Below are 17,672 nucleotides of genomic sequence, written 5' to 3' on the forward strand. Positions count from 1 at the left end.
CCAGCATCCCTCCTGGGGCAGAGGAGTAACTCTAGCCCCTGGTCTCTGGAAGCACAGGAGCAAAGGAACTAGCAACCTCTCACCTCACTGTCAAGGAGAGGAATGGCAGTTTCCCACCATCCCTGTGCTGAATTCCCGGGTCAGTACACCCGCTGTGCCCATTATGAAGGGTTCCCACCATCCCTGTGCTGAGTTCCCGGGTCTGTACACCCGCTGTGCCCATGATGAGGGGTTCCCACCATCCCTGTGCTGAGTTCCCGGGTCTGTACACCTGCTGTACCCATTATGAGGGGTTGCCACCATCCCTGCTGTGTCCATTATGAGGGGTTCCCACCATCCCTGATGTCCATTATTAGGGATTCACACCATCCCTGCTGTTCATTATTAGGGGTTCCCACCATCCCTGCTGCCCCATTATGAGGGGTTCCCACCATTCCTGCTGTCTTCATTATAAGGGGGTTCCCATCATCCCTGCTGTCCTCATTATGAGGGGTTTCCACTATCCCCGCTGTCCCATTATGAGGGGTTCCCACCATCCCTGCTGTGTCCATTATGAGGGGTTCCCACCATCCCTGCAGCCCCATTATGAGGGGTTCCCACCATCCCTGCTGCCCCCATTATGAGGGGTTCCCACCATCCCTGATGTCCATTATTAGGGATTCACACCATCCCTGCTGTTCATTATTAGGGGTTCCCACCATCCCTGCTGCCCCATTATGAGGGGTTCCCACCATTCCTGCTGTCTTCATTATAAGGGGGTTCCCACCATTCCTGCTGTCTTCATTATAAGGGGGTTCCCATCATCCCTGCTGTGTCCATTATGAGGGGTTCCCACCATCCCTGCAGCCCCCATTATGAGGGGTTCCCACCATCCCTGCTGCCCCCATTATGAGGGGTTCCCACCATCCCTGATGTCCATTATTAGGGATTCACACCATCCCTGCTGTTCATTATTAGGGGTTCCTACCTTCCCCGCTGTCCCCATTATGACAGGTTCCCACCATCTCTATTATCCCCGTTATGAGGGGTTCCCACCATCCCTGTTGCCCCCATTATGAGGGGTTCCCACCATCCCTGCTGCCCCCATTATGAGGGGTTCCCACCATCCCTGCTGTCTTCATTATAAGGGGGTTCCCATCATCCCTGCTGTCCTCATTATGAGGGGTTTCCACCATCCCTGCTGTCCCCATTATGAGGGGTTCCCACCCATACTTCCTGTCCTCATTATGAGGGGTTCCCACCATCCTGATGTCCATTATTAGGGGTTTACACCATTCCTGCTGTTCATTATGAGGGGTTCTCACCATCCCTGATGTCCTCATTATGAGGGGCTCCACCATCCCTGCTCTCCCCATTATAAAGGGTTCCCACCATCCCTATTATCCCTATTATGAGGGGTTTCCATCATCCCTGATAATTAATTTTGGATCAAAAGATGCTCATGTGTGTAAATACAGTATACATATATATATATATATATATATATAAAATCATTGTAGAGACATAAAAGTTCAACCATAAATTAGCCTCCACATGTGTGTCCTGGGTATGAACAGGTAAGTGTTCTCCAGTTATATGTGCTTCCTCTGGTGTTCGGTCAGATGTACTTTCCTCTTATACGTTTTCCCGCATATGGAACATGAAAACGGACGCTCTTCCGTGTGAATAGTCTGGTGTTCCCTGAGGTGAGCCTTCTGCGAGAAACATTTCCCGCACCTCAAACACGAATACGGCTTCTCGTCCGTGTGCGACCTCTGATGAGCGATTAAAACCTCCTTCCGCACAAAGCTTTTCCCGCACTCTGAGCAAGCGTGTGGACGCACCCCAGTGTGAAGGACCTTGTGCCGGGCGAGACTTGCCTTCCATATGAAACTTTTCCCGCACTCTGAACATGTATAAGGACGCTCGCCCGTATGATGCCTCTGGTGCGCCAGGAGATACTGCTTCTCGCTGAAACCTTTCCCGCACTCTGTACATTGGAACCGCTTATTCCCGGTGTGAAGTCTCATATGGAGGGTGAGGCCTCGATTTTGTGAAAAACATTTCCCGCACTCGGAACAGGAATAAGGCTTTTCATCAGTGTGAGTTACTTTATGTCTATAGAGCTTCTTCTTTTTCTGGAACAGTTTACCGCACACCGGGCAGGAAAACGGACCTTTGTCTAAGTGATATACATCAAGAGGAGGTACAGATATCATACATCCCGAAAACTTCATATCACCCATAGTGACCACAGAAAATTCCTCGGGATTGGGTGGATCTTTGGATTGATCTTCACTGTGAAATATTGGGATGATATCTTCAGAAATTGAATACGATTTATCAAAACCTTCTGCAGGATCCGAGGAACCCCTTCCGTGGTGCCATCTGCAACGTGAGGGTTTAAGAACCGGGTTCTGTCCTTGAGAATATGGCACTGACCCATGATCTTCTGCCTTACTGTCTGACGGTGATACACGATGTCCCTCCAGTGTCATCGGGAGATGGAAGTCATCTGGTGGGAAGTCAATTTATAATCATTATTTTATCCATTGTAGTTAAAAATTATATGTATTGGTCTAGTTATCAGTTGTATACCCTTCCTGAAGTGTTCCCAACAATGAGGAGGAGATACTGTACACCATATGAAAGGTCCATCTCCATTCCTCAATATAACGTCATGTTCCCAACAAATGAGGAGGAGATACTGTACACCATATGAAAGGTCCATCTCCATTCCTCAATATAACGTCATGTTCCCAACCAATGAGGAGGAGATACTGTACACCATATGAAAGGTCCATCTCCATTCCTCAATATAACGTCATGTTCCCAACAAATGAGGAGGAGATACTGTACACCATATGGAAGGTCCATCTCCATTCCTCAATATAACGTCATGTTCCCAACAAATGAGGAGGAGATACTGTACACCATATGAAAGGTCCATCTCCATTCCTCAATATAACGTCATGTTCCCAACAAATGAGGTGGAGATACTGTACACCATATGAAAGGTCCATCTCCATTCCTCAATATAACGTCATATTCCCAACAAATGAGGAGGAGATACTGTACACCATATGAAAGGTCCATCTCCATTCCTCAATATAACGTCATATTCCCAACAAATGAGGAGGAGATACTGTACACCATATGAAAGGTCCATCTCCATCCCTCAATATAACGTCATGTTCCCAACAAATGAGGAGGAGATACTGTACACCATATGAAAGGTCCATCTCCATTCCTCAATATAACGTCATGTTCCCAACCAATGAGGAGGAGATACTGTACACCATATGAAAGGTCCATCTCCATTCCTCAATATAACGTCATGTTCCCAACCAATGAGGAGGAGATACTGTACACCATATGAAAGGTCCATCTCCATTCCTCAATATAACGTCATGTTCCCAACCAATGAGGAGGAGATACTGTACACCATATGAAAGGTCCATCTCCATTCCTCAATATAACGTCATGTTCCCAACAAATGAGGAGGAGATACTGTACACCATATGAAAGGTCCATCTCCATTCCTCAATATAACGTCATATTCCCAACAAATGAGGAGGAGATACTGTACACCATATGAAAGGTCCATCTCCATCCCTCAATATAACGTCATGTTCCCAACAAATGAGGAGGAGATACTGTACACCATATGAAAGGTCCATCTCCATTCCTCAATATAACGTCATGTTCCCAACCAATGAGGAGGAGATACTGTACACCATATGAAAGGTCCATCTCCATTCCTCAATATAACGTCATGTTCCCAACCAATGAGGAGGAGGTACTGTACACCATATGAAAGGTCCATCTCCATTCCTCAATATAACGTCATGTTCCCAACCAATGAGGAGGAGATACTGTACACCATATAAAAGGTCCATCTCCATCCCTCAATATAATGTCATGTTCCCAACAAATGAGGAGGAGATACTGTACACCATATGAAAGGTCCATCTCCATTCCTCAATATAACGTCATGTTCCCAACCAATGAGGAGGAGATACTGTACACCATATGAAAGGTCCATCTCCATTCCTCAATATAACGTCATGTTCCCAACCAATGAGGAGGAGATACTGTACACCATATGAAAGGTCCATCTCCATCCCTCAATATAATGTCATGTTCCCAACAAATGAGGAGGAGATACTGTACACCATATGAAAGGTCCATCTCCATTCCTCAATATAACGTCATGTTCCCAACCAATGAGGAGGAGATACTGTACACCATATGAAAGGTCCATCTCCATTCCTCAATATAACGTCATGTTCCCAACCAATGAGGAGGAGATACTGTACACCATATGAAAGGTCCATCTCCATCCCTCAATATAATGTCATGTTCCCAACAAATGAGGAGGAGATACTGTACACCATATGAAAGGTCCATCTCCATTCCTCAATATAACGTCATGTTCCCAACCAATGAGGAGGAGATACTGTACACCATTTGAAAGGTCCATCTCCATTCCTCAATATAACGTCATGTTCCCAACCAATGAGGAGGAGATACTGTACACCATATGAAAGGTCCATCTCCATTCCTCAATATAACGTCATGTTCCCAACCAATGAGGAGGAGATACTGTACACCATATGAAAGGTCCATCTCCATCCCTCAATATAATGTCATGTTCCCAACAAATGAGGAGGAGATACTGTACACCATATGAAAGGTCCATCTCCATTCCTCAATATAACGTCATGTTCCCAACCAATGAGGAGGAGATACTGTACACCATATGAAAGGTCCATCTCCATTCCTCAATATGACGTCATGTTCCCAACCAATGAGGAGGAGATACTGTACACCATATGAAAGGTCCATCACCATTCATCAATATGACGTCATGTTCCCAACAAATGAGGAGGAGATACTGTACACCATATGAAAGGTCCATCTCCATTCCTCAATATAACGTCATGTTCCCAACCAATGAGGAGGAGATACTGTACACCATATGAAAGGTCCATCTCCATTCCTCAATATAACGTCATGTTCCCAACCAATGAGGAGGAGATACTGTACACCATATGAAAGGTCCATCTCCATTCCTCAATATAACGTCATGTTCCCAACCAATGAGGAGGAGATACTGTACACCATATGAAAGGTCCATCTCCATTCCTCAATATAACGTCATGTTCCCAACCAATGAGGAGGAGATACTGTACACCATATGAAAGGTCCATCTCCATCCCTCAATATAACGTCATGTTCCCAACAAATGAGGAGGAGATACTGTACACCATATGAAAGGTCCATCTCCATTCCTCAATATAACATCATGTTCCCAACCAATGAGGAGGAGATACTGTACACCATATGAAAGGTCCATCTCCATTCCTCAATATAACGTCATGTTCCCAACCAATGAGGAGGAGATACTGTACACCATATGAAAGGTCCATCTCCATTCCTCAATATAACGTCATGTTCCCAACCAATGAGGAGGAGATACTGTACACCATATGAAAGGTCCATCTCCATCCCTCAATATAATGTCATGTTCCCAACAAATGAGGAGGAGATACTGTACACCATATGAAAGGTCCATCTCCATTCCTCAATATAACGTCATGTTCCCAACCAATGAGGAGGAGATACTGTACACCATATGAAAGGTCCATCTCCATTCCTCAATATAACGTCATGTTCCCAACCAATGAGGAGGAGATACTGTACACCATATGAAAGGTCCATCACCATTCATCAATATGACGTCATGTTCCCAACAAATGAGGAGGAGATACTGTACACCATATGAAAGGTCCATCTCCATTCCTCAATATAACGTCATGTTCCCAACCAATGAGGAGGAGATACTGTACACCATATGAAAGGTCCATCTCCATTCCTCAATATAACGTCATGTTCCCAACCAATGAGGAGGAGATACTGTACACCATATGAAAGGTCCATCTCCATTCCTCAATATAACGTCATGTTCCCAACCAATGAGGAGGAGATACTGTACACCATATGAAAGGTCCATCTCCATTCCTCAATATAACGTCATGTTCCCAACCAATGAGGAGGAGATACTGTACACCATATGAAAGGTCCATCTCCATCCCTCAATATAATGTCATGTTCCCAACAAATGAGGAGGAGATACTGTACACCATATGAAAGGTCCATCTCCATTCCTCAATATAACGTCATGTTCCCAACCAATGAGGAGGAGATACTGTACACCATATGAAAGGTCCATCTCCATTCCTCAATATAACGTCATGTTCCCAACCAATGAGGAGGAGATACTGTACACCATATGAAAGGTCCATCTCCATTCCTCAATATAACGTCATGTTCCCAACCAATGAGGAGGAGATACTGTACACCATATGAAAGGTCCATCTCCATCCCTCAATATAATGTCATGTTCCCAACAAATGAGGAGGAGATACTGTACACCATATGAAAGGTCCATCTCCATTCCTCAATATAACGTCATGTTCCCAACAAATGAGGAGGAGATACTGTACACCATATGAAAGGTCCATCTCCATTCCTCAATATGACGTCATGTTCCCAACCAATGAGGAGGAGATACTGTACACCATATGAAAGGTCCATCACCATTCATCAATATGACGTCATGTTCCCAACAAATGAGGAGGAGATACTGTACACCATATGAAAGGTCCATCTCCATTCCTCAATATAACGTCATGTTCCCAACCAATGAGGAGGAGATACTGTACACCATATGAAAGGTCCATCTCCATTCCTCAATATAACGTCATGTTCCCAACCAATGAGGAGGAGATACTGTACACCATATGAAAGGTCCATCTCCATTCCTCAATATAACGTCATGTTCCCAACCAATGAGGAGGAGATACTGTACACCATATGAAAGGTCCATCTCCATTCCTCAATATAACGTCATGTTCCCAACCAATGAGGAGGAGATACTGTACACCATATGAAAGGTCCATCTCCATCCCTCAATATAATGTCATGTTCCCAACAAATGAGGAGGAGATACTGTACACCATATGAAAGGTCCATCTCCATTCCTCAATATAACGTCATGTTCCCAACCAATGAGGAGGAGATACTGTACACCATATGAAAGGTCCATCTCCATTCCTCAATATAACGTCATGTTCCCAACCAATGAGGAGGAGATACTGTACACCATATGAAAGGTCCATCTCCATTCCTCAATATAACGTCATGTTCCCAACCAATGAGGAGGAGATACTGTACACCATATGAAAGGTCCATCTCCATCCCTCAATATAATGTCATGTTCCCAACAAATGAGGAGGAGATACTGTACACCATATGAAAGGTCCATCTCCATTCCTCAATATAACGTCATGTTCCCAACCAATGAGGAGGAGATACTGTACACCATATGAAAGGTCCATCTCCATTCCTCAATATGACGTCATGTTCCCAACCAATGAGGAGGAGATACTGTACACCATATGAAAGGTCCATCACCATTCATCAATATGACGTCATGTTCCCAACAAATGAGGAGGAGATACTGTACACCATATGAAAGGTCCATCTCCATTCCTCAATATAACGTCATGTTCCCAACCAATGAGGAGGAGATACTGTACACCATATGAAAGGTCCATCTCCATTCCTCAATATAACGTCATGTTCCCAACCAATGAGGAGGAGATACTGTACACCATATGAAAGGTCCATCTCCATTCCTCAATATAACGTCATGTTCCCAACCAATGAGGAGGAGATACTGTACACCATATGAAAGGTCCATCTCCATCCCTCAATATAACGTCATGTTCCCAACAAATGAGGAGGAGATACTGTACACCATATGAAAGGTCCATCTCCATTCCTCAATATAACATCATGTTCCCAACCAATGAGGAGGAGATACTGTACACCATATGAAAGGTCCATCTCCATTCCTCAATATAACGTCATGTTCCCAACCAATGAGGAGGAGATACTGTACACCATATGAAAGGTCCATCTCCATTCCTCAATATAACGTCATGTTCCCAACCAATGAGGAGGAGATACTGTACACCATATGAAAGGTCCATCTCCATCCCTCAATATAACGTCATGTTCCCAACCAATGAGGAGGAGATACTGTACACCATATGAAAGGTCCATCTCCATCCCTCAATATAACGTCATGTTCCCAACCAATGAGGAGGAGATACTGTACACCATATGAAAGGTCCATCTCCATTCCTCAATATAACGTCATGTTCCCAACCAATGAGGAGGAGATACTGTACACCATATGAAAGGTCCATCTCCATTCCTCAATATAACGTCATGTTCCCAACCAATGAGGAGGAGATACTGTACACCATATGAAAGGTCCATCACCATTCATCAATATGACGTCATGTTCCCAACAAATATGGAGGAGATACTGTAGACCATATGAAAGGTCCATCTGCCTGTCAATTGCTGGGAACATGACGTTATATTGAGGAATGGAGATGGACCTTTGATACGGTGTACAGTATCTCCTCCTCATTTGTTGGGAACATGACATTACAGAAGGGAGAGTTATACAACTGACCACTAGACCTTTTTCTGCATTTATTACTCACCTGAGCTGATATCTAGAGAATATTCCTCCTGTTTCATTGCGGCCAACATCCCAACCTTCTCCATAGACTGCTGATCACTCCTCGCAGGTTCCTCCTCCTCCTCCTCTTCATCCTCAACTTTTATATCCACATCGTCTTCCCACTAAAGCAACACAAATGATTTGATGAAAATAGGGAGTACTTATAAACGAATATTACATATAATGAAACAAGGTCATACCTGGAGAATCGTGAGTTCTAGATCCTCATCTACCTGATGATGATCTTCCTGTGTGGAATCCCGGGAATACAGAGGACGGGGACGTCTCTCTGGTGGGTTCCCATTACTGGATCCATCTGTAGGAAACACACACACTGACTGAATACATTGTTTCTATGTGTTTATCAGATGATGGGGGATCTAGGTGGAGCCTCCGTACTGCTCTCTCCTTTACAATAAAGTCTCCTCTTACCCGGTGATGTGAGGGGCGGCTGATTGTCCATCATGACGTCCTTGTAGAGATCCTTGTGTCCTTCTAAATACTCCCACTCCTCCATGGAGAAATAGACAGTGATATCCTGACACCTTATAGGAACCTGACACACACAATGATACAGTCACCATCCAGACACATCCCTTGTCTGTTACTGGATAATGTCCCAGAATTCCCAGAATCCTCCTCACCTCTCCTGTCAGCAGCTCCATCATCTTCTTGGTGACTTCTAGAATCTTCTCCATGTTGTGTCTCTCGGGTTTTAGGGAGTCACGTGGAGGCACTGTGATGGTCATATGATCACCGGACTTCACAAGAGGAAATCTCTGTATTGAGGAACCAATAGGAACATCATGTTAGAATCCCAGAATCCTCCTCACCTCTCCGGTCAGGTCTGTGTTTTATTAATAGAGATAAGAGTGATGTCATGTGACCTCCCAGAATCCTCCTCACCTCTCTGGTCAGGTCTGTGTTTTATTAATAGAGATAAGAGTGATGTCATGTGACCTCCCAGAATCCTCCTCACCTCTCCGGTCAGGTCTGTGTTTTATTAATAGAGATAAGAGTGATGTCATGTGACCTCCCAGAATCCTCCTCACCTCTCCGGTCAGGTCTGTGTTTTATTAATAGAGATAAGAGTGATGTCATGTGACCTCCCAGAATCCTCCTCACCTCTCCGGTCAGGTCTGTGTTTTATTAATAGAGATAAGAGTGATGTCATGTGACCTCCCAGAATCCTCCTCACCTCTCCGGTCAGGTCTGTGTTTTATTAATAGAGATAAGAGTGATGTCATGTGACCTCCCAGAATCCTCCTCACCTCTCCGGTCAGCAGATAGATGATCTCCAGGGTGAGGTTTAGTATCTTCTCAGCCATGTGACTCCCACCTCTGTCCGTCATTGAGTTTATCATGTCATTTATCTTCTCTGCAGATGGAAAATAAAATGAGATTTCTCTGGACTTTAGTAGGACACATGATGTTTATGATAGAAAGTCAATCACAATACTTCTAAAAAACAAAACAAAATCTGTATCGTTTTAAAAAGAAAACGCTTCTGCTCCACGTTGATGTCACCAGTAAAGGTCCCATCTGTCATTCAGAAGCTGCAACCGATTATACAAGACATGTATTGATCTATAGATGGAAGTGAAGCCAGTGGCCAATGGTAAACCAGTGTGCCTTATGCACCCCTGTCTCTCCAATGTGTCCCCATGCACCCCCTTGTCTCCAAGTGTACCCCAGTATTTACAAGCAGGCCCTGTGCGCCCTTGTGTCCCCAGTTCATCCTTGGGCACATCCTTGTCTCCAAGTGCGCCCTATGCTACCCTGCATCTCCAGTGTGTCCCCGTGCACCCCCTTCTCTCCAAATGTAGACCACAATGTCTCCTAGTGTGCCCCTATATCTTCAAGTGTGCCCTATGTGCCCTGTCTCTCCAGTGTGTCCCCGTACACCCCCTTCTCTCCAAATGTAGACCCCAATGTCTCCTAGTGTGCCCCTATATCTCCAAGTGTGCCCTATGTGCCCTGTCTCTCCAGTGTGTCCCCGTGCACCCCCTTGTCTCCAAGTAAGTCCTGCAGACCCCCATGATTTCAAGTGTGCCCTATACTCCCTTGTGTCTCGAATGTGTCCCTGTGCACCCCCTTGTCTCCAAGTGTGCCCTCAATAACTTTGTTTTTCAAGTGTGCCCTATGTGCCTCCGTCTCCCCAGTGTTATCTATGCGTCCTTGTGATTCCAGTGCATCCTTGTGCACAACCATGTCTCCAAGCGTGCCCTATGGTCCCCTGTGTTTCCCCATGCACCCCCTTGTCTCTAATTGGGCCTTGTAGACCCCAATAAAAATATTGAACACTGGTGCCTCGGTGATAAACACAGTTGAACACACACGCCATGCTATAGGCAGCGACCACTACTTTCACACGTGCAGGGGTGTTTTTTGCTTTTGTGACGTTGAGTTTGGTCACATTTTTGACAATTCGATCAATAGCAATACAATTTTAATGGGTTTTTAACCATGTATAATGCCGATATTCAATAAATCGTTTGAAGATTTTATACTATGAGGAGCTTTTTTCTCCATATATCGCACATGTGTGCAATCTGATCCAGGAGCTCTGGGGTCACCATTGGAGGTGACTCCCCATCAGTGGGAGCCATCAGAGGATATCGCAGTGGGATAGGTCCCCATAAAGACCTACAAGCTCAGCAGACTCTGCTTGCTATATGGTAAGGGAGTCCATCATATCTGGTGAGTGTGGAGTGTTTACAGTCCCTCATGAGGTGGATGCACAGATACCATAGGGATACAGAGCACAACAGCGATTACAAGGAAAATACTTTGTTTTGCACAGCCGTCACTTTATATGTTACTTAAATTTTTTTTAAATATGCACTTTATATGTCACTCAAATTTTTTTTTTGACTTGATATATTTAGCACATGTTTGGTTTATGAATTGATATGGTTTAGCAATAGACACAGAGTATATATTATTATAGTACTGGTACTTTACCACATTATTAGGTGGTGCAAGCGCTGTCTATAATTCATTTATCCTGTAGATCCCAATGTCTCCAAGTGCGTCTCTATGTCTCCTAGTGTGCCCCATGCACCCTTGTCTCTCATGGTGTGCCTCTGTAACTCCAGTGTGTCCCTATGCACCCCCTTGTCTCCAAGTGTGCCCTTTTCTCTGGCGTTTCTCCATTGTGTCCCTGTGCACCCCATTGTCTGTAAGTGTGCCCCTGTGCCTCTAGTGTGTCCCTGTGCACTCCCACGTCTCCAAGTGTGCCCTATTGCGCTCCCGTGTCTCCAGTGTTTCCCCATGCACCCCCTTGTTTCCAAGTGTGTCCTGTAGACCATCATGTCTCCAATTGTGCCCCTGTGTCTCTCTGTGCACCCCCTTGTCTCCAAGTGTGCCCTATGCTCCCCTATCTCTCCAGTGTGTTCTCGTGAACCCTCATGTTTCCAAATGTGCCTGTGTCTCCCAATGTGCCCTGTAGACCCCCATGTCTCCAAGTGTGCCCTATGAGCCCTTGTGTCTCCAGTGTGTTCCCACGCACCTCCTTGTCTCCAAGTGTGCCCCTGTGTCTTCAGGTGTTCCATGTAGACCCCCATGTCTCCAAGTGTGCCTTATGCGCCCTTGTGTCTCCAGTGTACCCCCCCCCCCCCCGTGCACACCCTTGTTTCCAAGTGTGTCCTGTAGACCATAATGTCTCCAATTGTGTCCCTGTGTCTCTCTGTGCACACCCTGGTCTCCCAGTGTGCCCCTTTGTCTCAAAGTGTGGCCTATGCTCCCCTGTCTCTCCAGTATGTCCCCATGCACCCTCATGTTTCCAAATGTGTCTGTGTCTCCCAATGTGCCCTGTAGACCCCCATGTCTCCATGTGTGCCCCTATGTCTCCAAATGTGCCCTATGAGCCCTTGTGTCTCCAGTGTGTCCCTATGCACCCCCTTGTCTCCAACTGTGTTCTGTAGACCCCCATGTCTCCAAGTGTGCCCCTGTAACTCCAGTGTTTCCCTATGCACCCCCTTGTCTCCAAGTGTGCCTTTTTCTCTGGCATTTTTCCAGTGTGTCCCTGTGCACCCACTTGTCTGTAAGTGTGTCCCTGCATCTCCAAGTGTGCCCTATGCTCCCCTGTGCCTCTAGTGAGTCCCCGTGCACCCCCATGTCTCCAAAAGGGCCCTATTGCGCTTCTGTGTCTCCAGTGTGTCCCCGCGCACCCCCATCTCTCCAAGTGTGGGTTATGCACCCTTGTGTCTCCAGTGTGTCCCCGTTCCAAGAGTGTGCTGTAGACCATCATGTCTCCAATTGTGCCCCTGTGTCTCTCTGTGCACCCCCTTGTCTCCAAGTGTGCCCTATGCTCCCCTATCTCTCCAGTGTGTTCCCGTGCACCCTCATGTTTCCAAATGTGCCTGTGTCTCCCAATGTGCCCTGTAGACCCCTATGTCTCCAAGTGGGCCCTATAAGCCCTTGTGTCCCCGTGCACCCCCTTGTCTCCATGTGTGTCCTGTAGACTCCCATGTCTCCAAGTGTGCCTTGTGCGCCCTTGTGTCTCCAGTGTCCCCCCGTGCACACCCTTGTTTCCAAGTGTGTCCTCCTGTAGACCATCATGTCTCCAATTGTGTCCCTGTGTCTCACTGTGCACCCGATGGTCTCCAAGTGGGCCCCTTTGTCTCAAAGTGTGCGCTATGCTCCCGTCTTTCCAGTGTGTCCCCTTGCACTCTCATGTTTGCAAGTGTGTCCTGTAGACCATCATGTCTCCAATTGTGCCCCTGTGTCTCTCTGTGCACCCCCTTGTCTCCAAGTGTGCCACTGGAGACACGGCGCTCCCGTGTCTCCAGTGTTTCCCCATGCACCCCCCATGAACCCTCATGTTTCCAAATGTGCCTGTGTCTCCCAATGTGCCCTGTAGACCCCCATGTCTCCAAGTGTGCCCTATGAGCCCTTGTGTCTCTAGTGTGTTCCCACGCACCTCCTTGTCTCCAAGTGTGCCCCTGTGTCTTCAGGTGTTCCATGTAGACCCCCATGTCTCCAAGTGTGCCACTGGAGACACGGCGCTCCCGTGTCTCCAGTGTTTCCCCATGCACCCCCCATGAACCCTCATGTTTCCAAATGTGCCTGTGTCTCCCAATGTGCCCTGTAGACCCCCATGTCTCCAAGTGTGCCCTATGAGCCCTTGTGTCTCCAGTGTGTTCCCACGCACCTCCTTGTCTCCAAGTGTGCCCCTGTGTCTTCAGGTGTTCCATGTAGACCCCCATGTCTCCAAGTGTGCCTTATGCGCCCTTGTGTCTCCAGTGTCCCCCCCCGTGCACACCCTTGTTTCCTGTAGACCATAATGTCTCCAATTGTGCCCCTGTGTCTCTCTGTGCACACCCTGGTCTCCCAGTGTGCCCCTTTGTCTCCAATTGTGCCCCTGTGTCTCTCTGTGCACCCCCTTGTCTCCAAGTGTGCCACTGGAGACTTGGCGCTCCCGTGTCTCCAGTGTTTCCCCATGCACCCCCTTGTTTCCAAGTGTGTCCTGTAGACCATCATGTCTCCAATTGTGCCCCTGTGTCTCTCTGTGCACCCCCTTGTCTCCAAGTGTGCCCTATGCTCCCCTATCTCTCCAGTGTGTTCTCGTGAACCCTCATGTTTCCAAATGTGCCTGTGTCTCCCAATGTGCCCTGTAGACCCCCATGTCTCCAAGTGTGCCCTATGAGCCCTTGTGTCTCCAGTGTGTCCCCCTGCACTCCCTTGTCTCCAAGTGTGTCCTGTAGACCCCCTTGTCTCCAAGTGTGCCCCTGTGTCTCCAGGTGTTCCGTGTAGACCCCGTGTCTCCAAGTGTGCCTTATGCGCCCTTGTGTCTCCAGTGTCCCCCCGTGCACACCCTTGTTTCCATGTGTGTCCTGTAGACCATCATGTCTCCAATTGTGTCACTGTGTTTCTCTGTGCACCCCCTGGTCTCCAAGTGGGCCCTTTGTCTCAAAGTGTGCCCTATGCTCCCCTGTCTCTCCAGTGTGTCCCCGTGCACCCTCATGTATCCAAATGTGTCTATGTCTCCTGTGCCCTGTAGACCCCATGTCTCCATGTGCGTCCCTATGTCTTCAAGTGTGCCCTATGAGCTCTTGTGTCTCCAGTGTGTCCCCGTGCACCCCCTTGTCTCCAAGCGTGCCTTACACTCCACTGTGTTTCCAATGCATCTCCCCATGTCTCCAAGTGTGCCCCTGTGTTTCCAAGCATGCCATATACACCCCTGCATCTTCAGTGTGTCCCTGTGTACCCCCTTGTCTCCAAAATATGTCCCTGTGACTCTGTGTCCTGTGCACCCCAGTGTTTCCTGTTCACCTCCATGTTAACAAGTTTGTCTTTTTGACTCCAAGCATGCCCTCTGCACCCCTATGTCTTCAGTACACTCCCCATGTTTTCAAATGTGCCCCCCCCACTGTATCCAAGGGTGCCCCTGTGTTTCCAAGTGTGGCCTGTGCACCCCTATATTTCCAGAGCCTTCAGTGCACCGACGTGTCTCTAAGTGTACCCTGTGCACCCCTCAGTCTTTGGTGCACCCCAGTGGTTTAGGTGTAACCCAGCGCTACTAAGGTCATGCCCCGTGCACCCGTGTCCCCACTGCACCCCAGTGTTTCCAGCCCACACCCGTATCTCCAAGTGTGTCCTGTGGACCCCAGTGTCCCCAGCATACCCCTGTGTTTCTGTATCACCCCTGCGCACCTCCAGGACACCCATGTCCCCGCACAGCCTCCGGTACGCTCATGCAAACACTTGGACTGTCCATCTCTCAGTGGATACGGCCCTCAGTCCGCAAAACACTAAATATCTGAAAGTCACGATACGTTGCAATTCACGACCCGGAGAAGACGCTTCTCCTATCGATGTTTTCAATGAAAGTCCGGCAGCAATTCCCATTTTGTGGGATCAGCCAAAAAAAAAAATGCCAATCCTGGGAAATTATTATAAATAGCGTTGTAATATATTATTGAATAACTGCTCCAACTTATTACCTCCTCTGCTGCCAGTTCCAGCAATGGCTCCTCTCTACTTCCTCCCGACTCACCTCTCACCCGGAACTTCCTGTCTGTATGTGACGTCACTACCTGTCTGTGCGTCTTACGTCCAATACGACACGCGAACTGCGGCTTTATTTTTTTTAATAATTGGCTGAATTCCAGTTTTTCACATTTTTTTTTTTTACCATCCCTCTGTGCATCTTTCACATCCAAAATAAAATCTTATTAAAAATCATAACCGCTAACAAACTATTTTAATTACAAATATCTTTTTCTTTTGCAAAAATGTAAAACTAAAGTAAGAGCACAAGGAACACCAGCCAATGACATATATGTGAAGAAAAAAAAAAGCTTCAAGGTTACTATGTACACCTTACTCATTCACATCCCAACCATTACACTACCTGCCTGGATTTTCTGGAGTTTGCATGTTCTCCCTGTGCCTGCATGGGTTTCCTCCGGGTACTCCAGTTTCCTCCCACACTCCAAAGACAAGCAGGTAGGTTAATTGGCGTCTGTCCAAAATTGGCCCTAGTATATGAATGGGGACTTTAGATCATGGGCTCCTTGAGGGTAGGGTGAGTGTGCAATGTACAGGGATAGGGACAATTGTAGACACTCACATTTAGGTTGAACTGGATGGACTGGCGTCTTTATTCAACCTTACTAACTATGTAACATGGCAGTCAATATCTGGACACCCCCTTATTGTAAAATGGGATTCCACATTCTGATAAGCCCCCACTGCCTGTAGACCCCCCACACCAGGTCCAGGGTTGTGGGGAAGAGGCCCTTGTCCTACATCAGATTTGGAATAAAGTGCTTTGAGGACATGTGGCCTAGTATAGCTTACTATGTACCCTTTACCCATTCACATGGGGGGGGGGCAATATCTGGGTGCCCCCTTAATGTAAAAAGGGAGCCCACCCCACTTTAATGAGTGAAATAAGTATTTGACCCCTTCACAAAACATGACTTAGTACTTGGTGGCAAAACCCTTGTTGGCAATCACAGAGGTCAGATGTTTCTTGTAGCTGGCCACCAGGTTTGAAGACATCTCAGGAGGGATTTTGTCCCACTCCTCTTTGCAGATCCTCTCCAAGTCATTAAGGTTTCGAGGCTGATGTTTGGTAACTCGAACCTTCAGCTACCTCCACATATTTTCTATGGGATTAAGATCTGGAGACTGGCTAGGCCACTCCAGGACCTTTATGGGCTTCTTCTTGAACCACTCCTTTGTTGCCTTGGCCGTGTGTCTTTTGGGTCATTGTCACACTGGAATACCCATCCATGACCCATTTTCAATGCCCTGGCTGAGGGAAGGAGGTTCTCACCCAAGATTTGATGGTACATGGACCCGTACATCGTCCCTCTATGCCAGGGATCTGCAATTAGCGGACCTCCAGCTGTTGCAAAACTACAAGTCCCATCATGCCTCTGCCTCCGGGTGTCATGCTTGTGGCTGTCAGCATTTTGCTATGCCTCATGGGAGTTGTAGTTCTACCACAGCTGAAGGTCCGCTAATTGAATATCCCTGCTCTATGCGGTGAAGTTGTCCTGTCCCCTTAGCAGAAAAACACTCCCAAAGCATAATGTTTCCACCTCCATGTTTGACGGATAGGGATGGTGTGCTTGGGGGTCATAGGCAGCATTCCTCCTCCTCCAAACACAACGGGTTGAGTTGATGCCAAAGAGTGAGGATGAAGGATCAAGGTGTGAGGATGAAGGGGTACATGTTATAAAATGGGAAGGTGCACAAGTGAAGAGTTACATGTTATGGGATGGAGAGGTGCATGGATGAAATAAGTATTTGACCCCTTTACAAAACATGACTTAGTACTTGGTGGCAAAACCCTTAGCAATCACAGAGGTCAGACGTTTCTTGTAGTTAGCCACCAGGTTTGAACACATCTCAGGAGGGATTTTTGTCCCACTCCTCTTTGCAGATCCTCTCCAAGTCATTAAGGTTTCGAGGCTGACGTTTGGTAACTCGAACCCTTGAGCTACCTCCACATATTTTCTATGGGATGAAGGTCTGGAGACTGGCTAGGCCACTCCAGGACCTTAATGTGCTTCTTCTTGAACCACTCCTTTGTTGCCTTGGCCGTGTGTGTTTTGGGTCATTGTCACACAGG

At 46.9% G+C, this 17,672-nt stretch overlaps 1 protein-coding gene across 1 annotated transcript; it reads right to left on the minus strand.

Moving 5' to 3' along the window:
- Positions 1–251: 251 nt before the first annotated feature.
- Positions 252–15,730, minus strand: LOC143955754 (uncharacterized). Its single transcript, XM_077465877.1, has 7 exons — positions 15,532–15,730; positions 9,856–9,962; positions 9,229–9,363; positions 9,017–9,140; positions 8,785–8,900; positions 8,565–8,706; positions 252–2,494 (listed from the first exon to the last, which is right to left on the minus strand). Exons 2-7 carry the CDS (start codon positions 9,946–9,948, stop codon positions 1,572–1,574), a joined length of 1,533 nt encoding a protein of 510 aa, XP_077322003.1. The 5' UTR covers positions 9,949–9,962; positions 15,532–15,730; the 3' UTR covers positions 252–1,571.
- Positions 15,731–17,672: the final 1,942 nt, after the last annotated feature.

Source organism: Lithobates pipiens, unplaced genomic scaffold, assembly GCF_037356315.1.
Source record: "Lithobates pipiens isolate NorthernLeopardFrog02 unplaced genomic scaffold, aLitPip1_a1.2 Scaffold_35, whole genome shotgun sequence".
Lineage (NCBI taxonomy): Eukaryota > Metazoa > Chordata > Amphibia > Anura > Ranidae > Lithobates > Lithobates pipiens.

Bases quoted from the DNA above. Each gene is read 5' to 3' on its own strand.
- LOC143955754 (XM_077465877.1), bottom strand. From the start codon at position 9,948: ATGATAAACTCAATGACGGACAGAGGTGGGAGTCACATGGCTGAGAAG. The intron at 8,901-9,016 runs GTAAGAGGAGAC...TGTTTCCTACAG, and splicing joins GCCGCCCCTCACATCACCGG to ATGGATCCAGTAATGGGAAC. The intron at 8,707-8,784 runs GTATGACCTTGT...GTGTTGCTTTAG, and splicing joins TAGAACTCACGATTCTCCAG to TGGGAAGACGATGTGGATAT.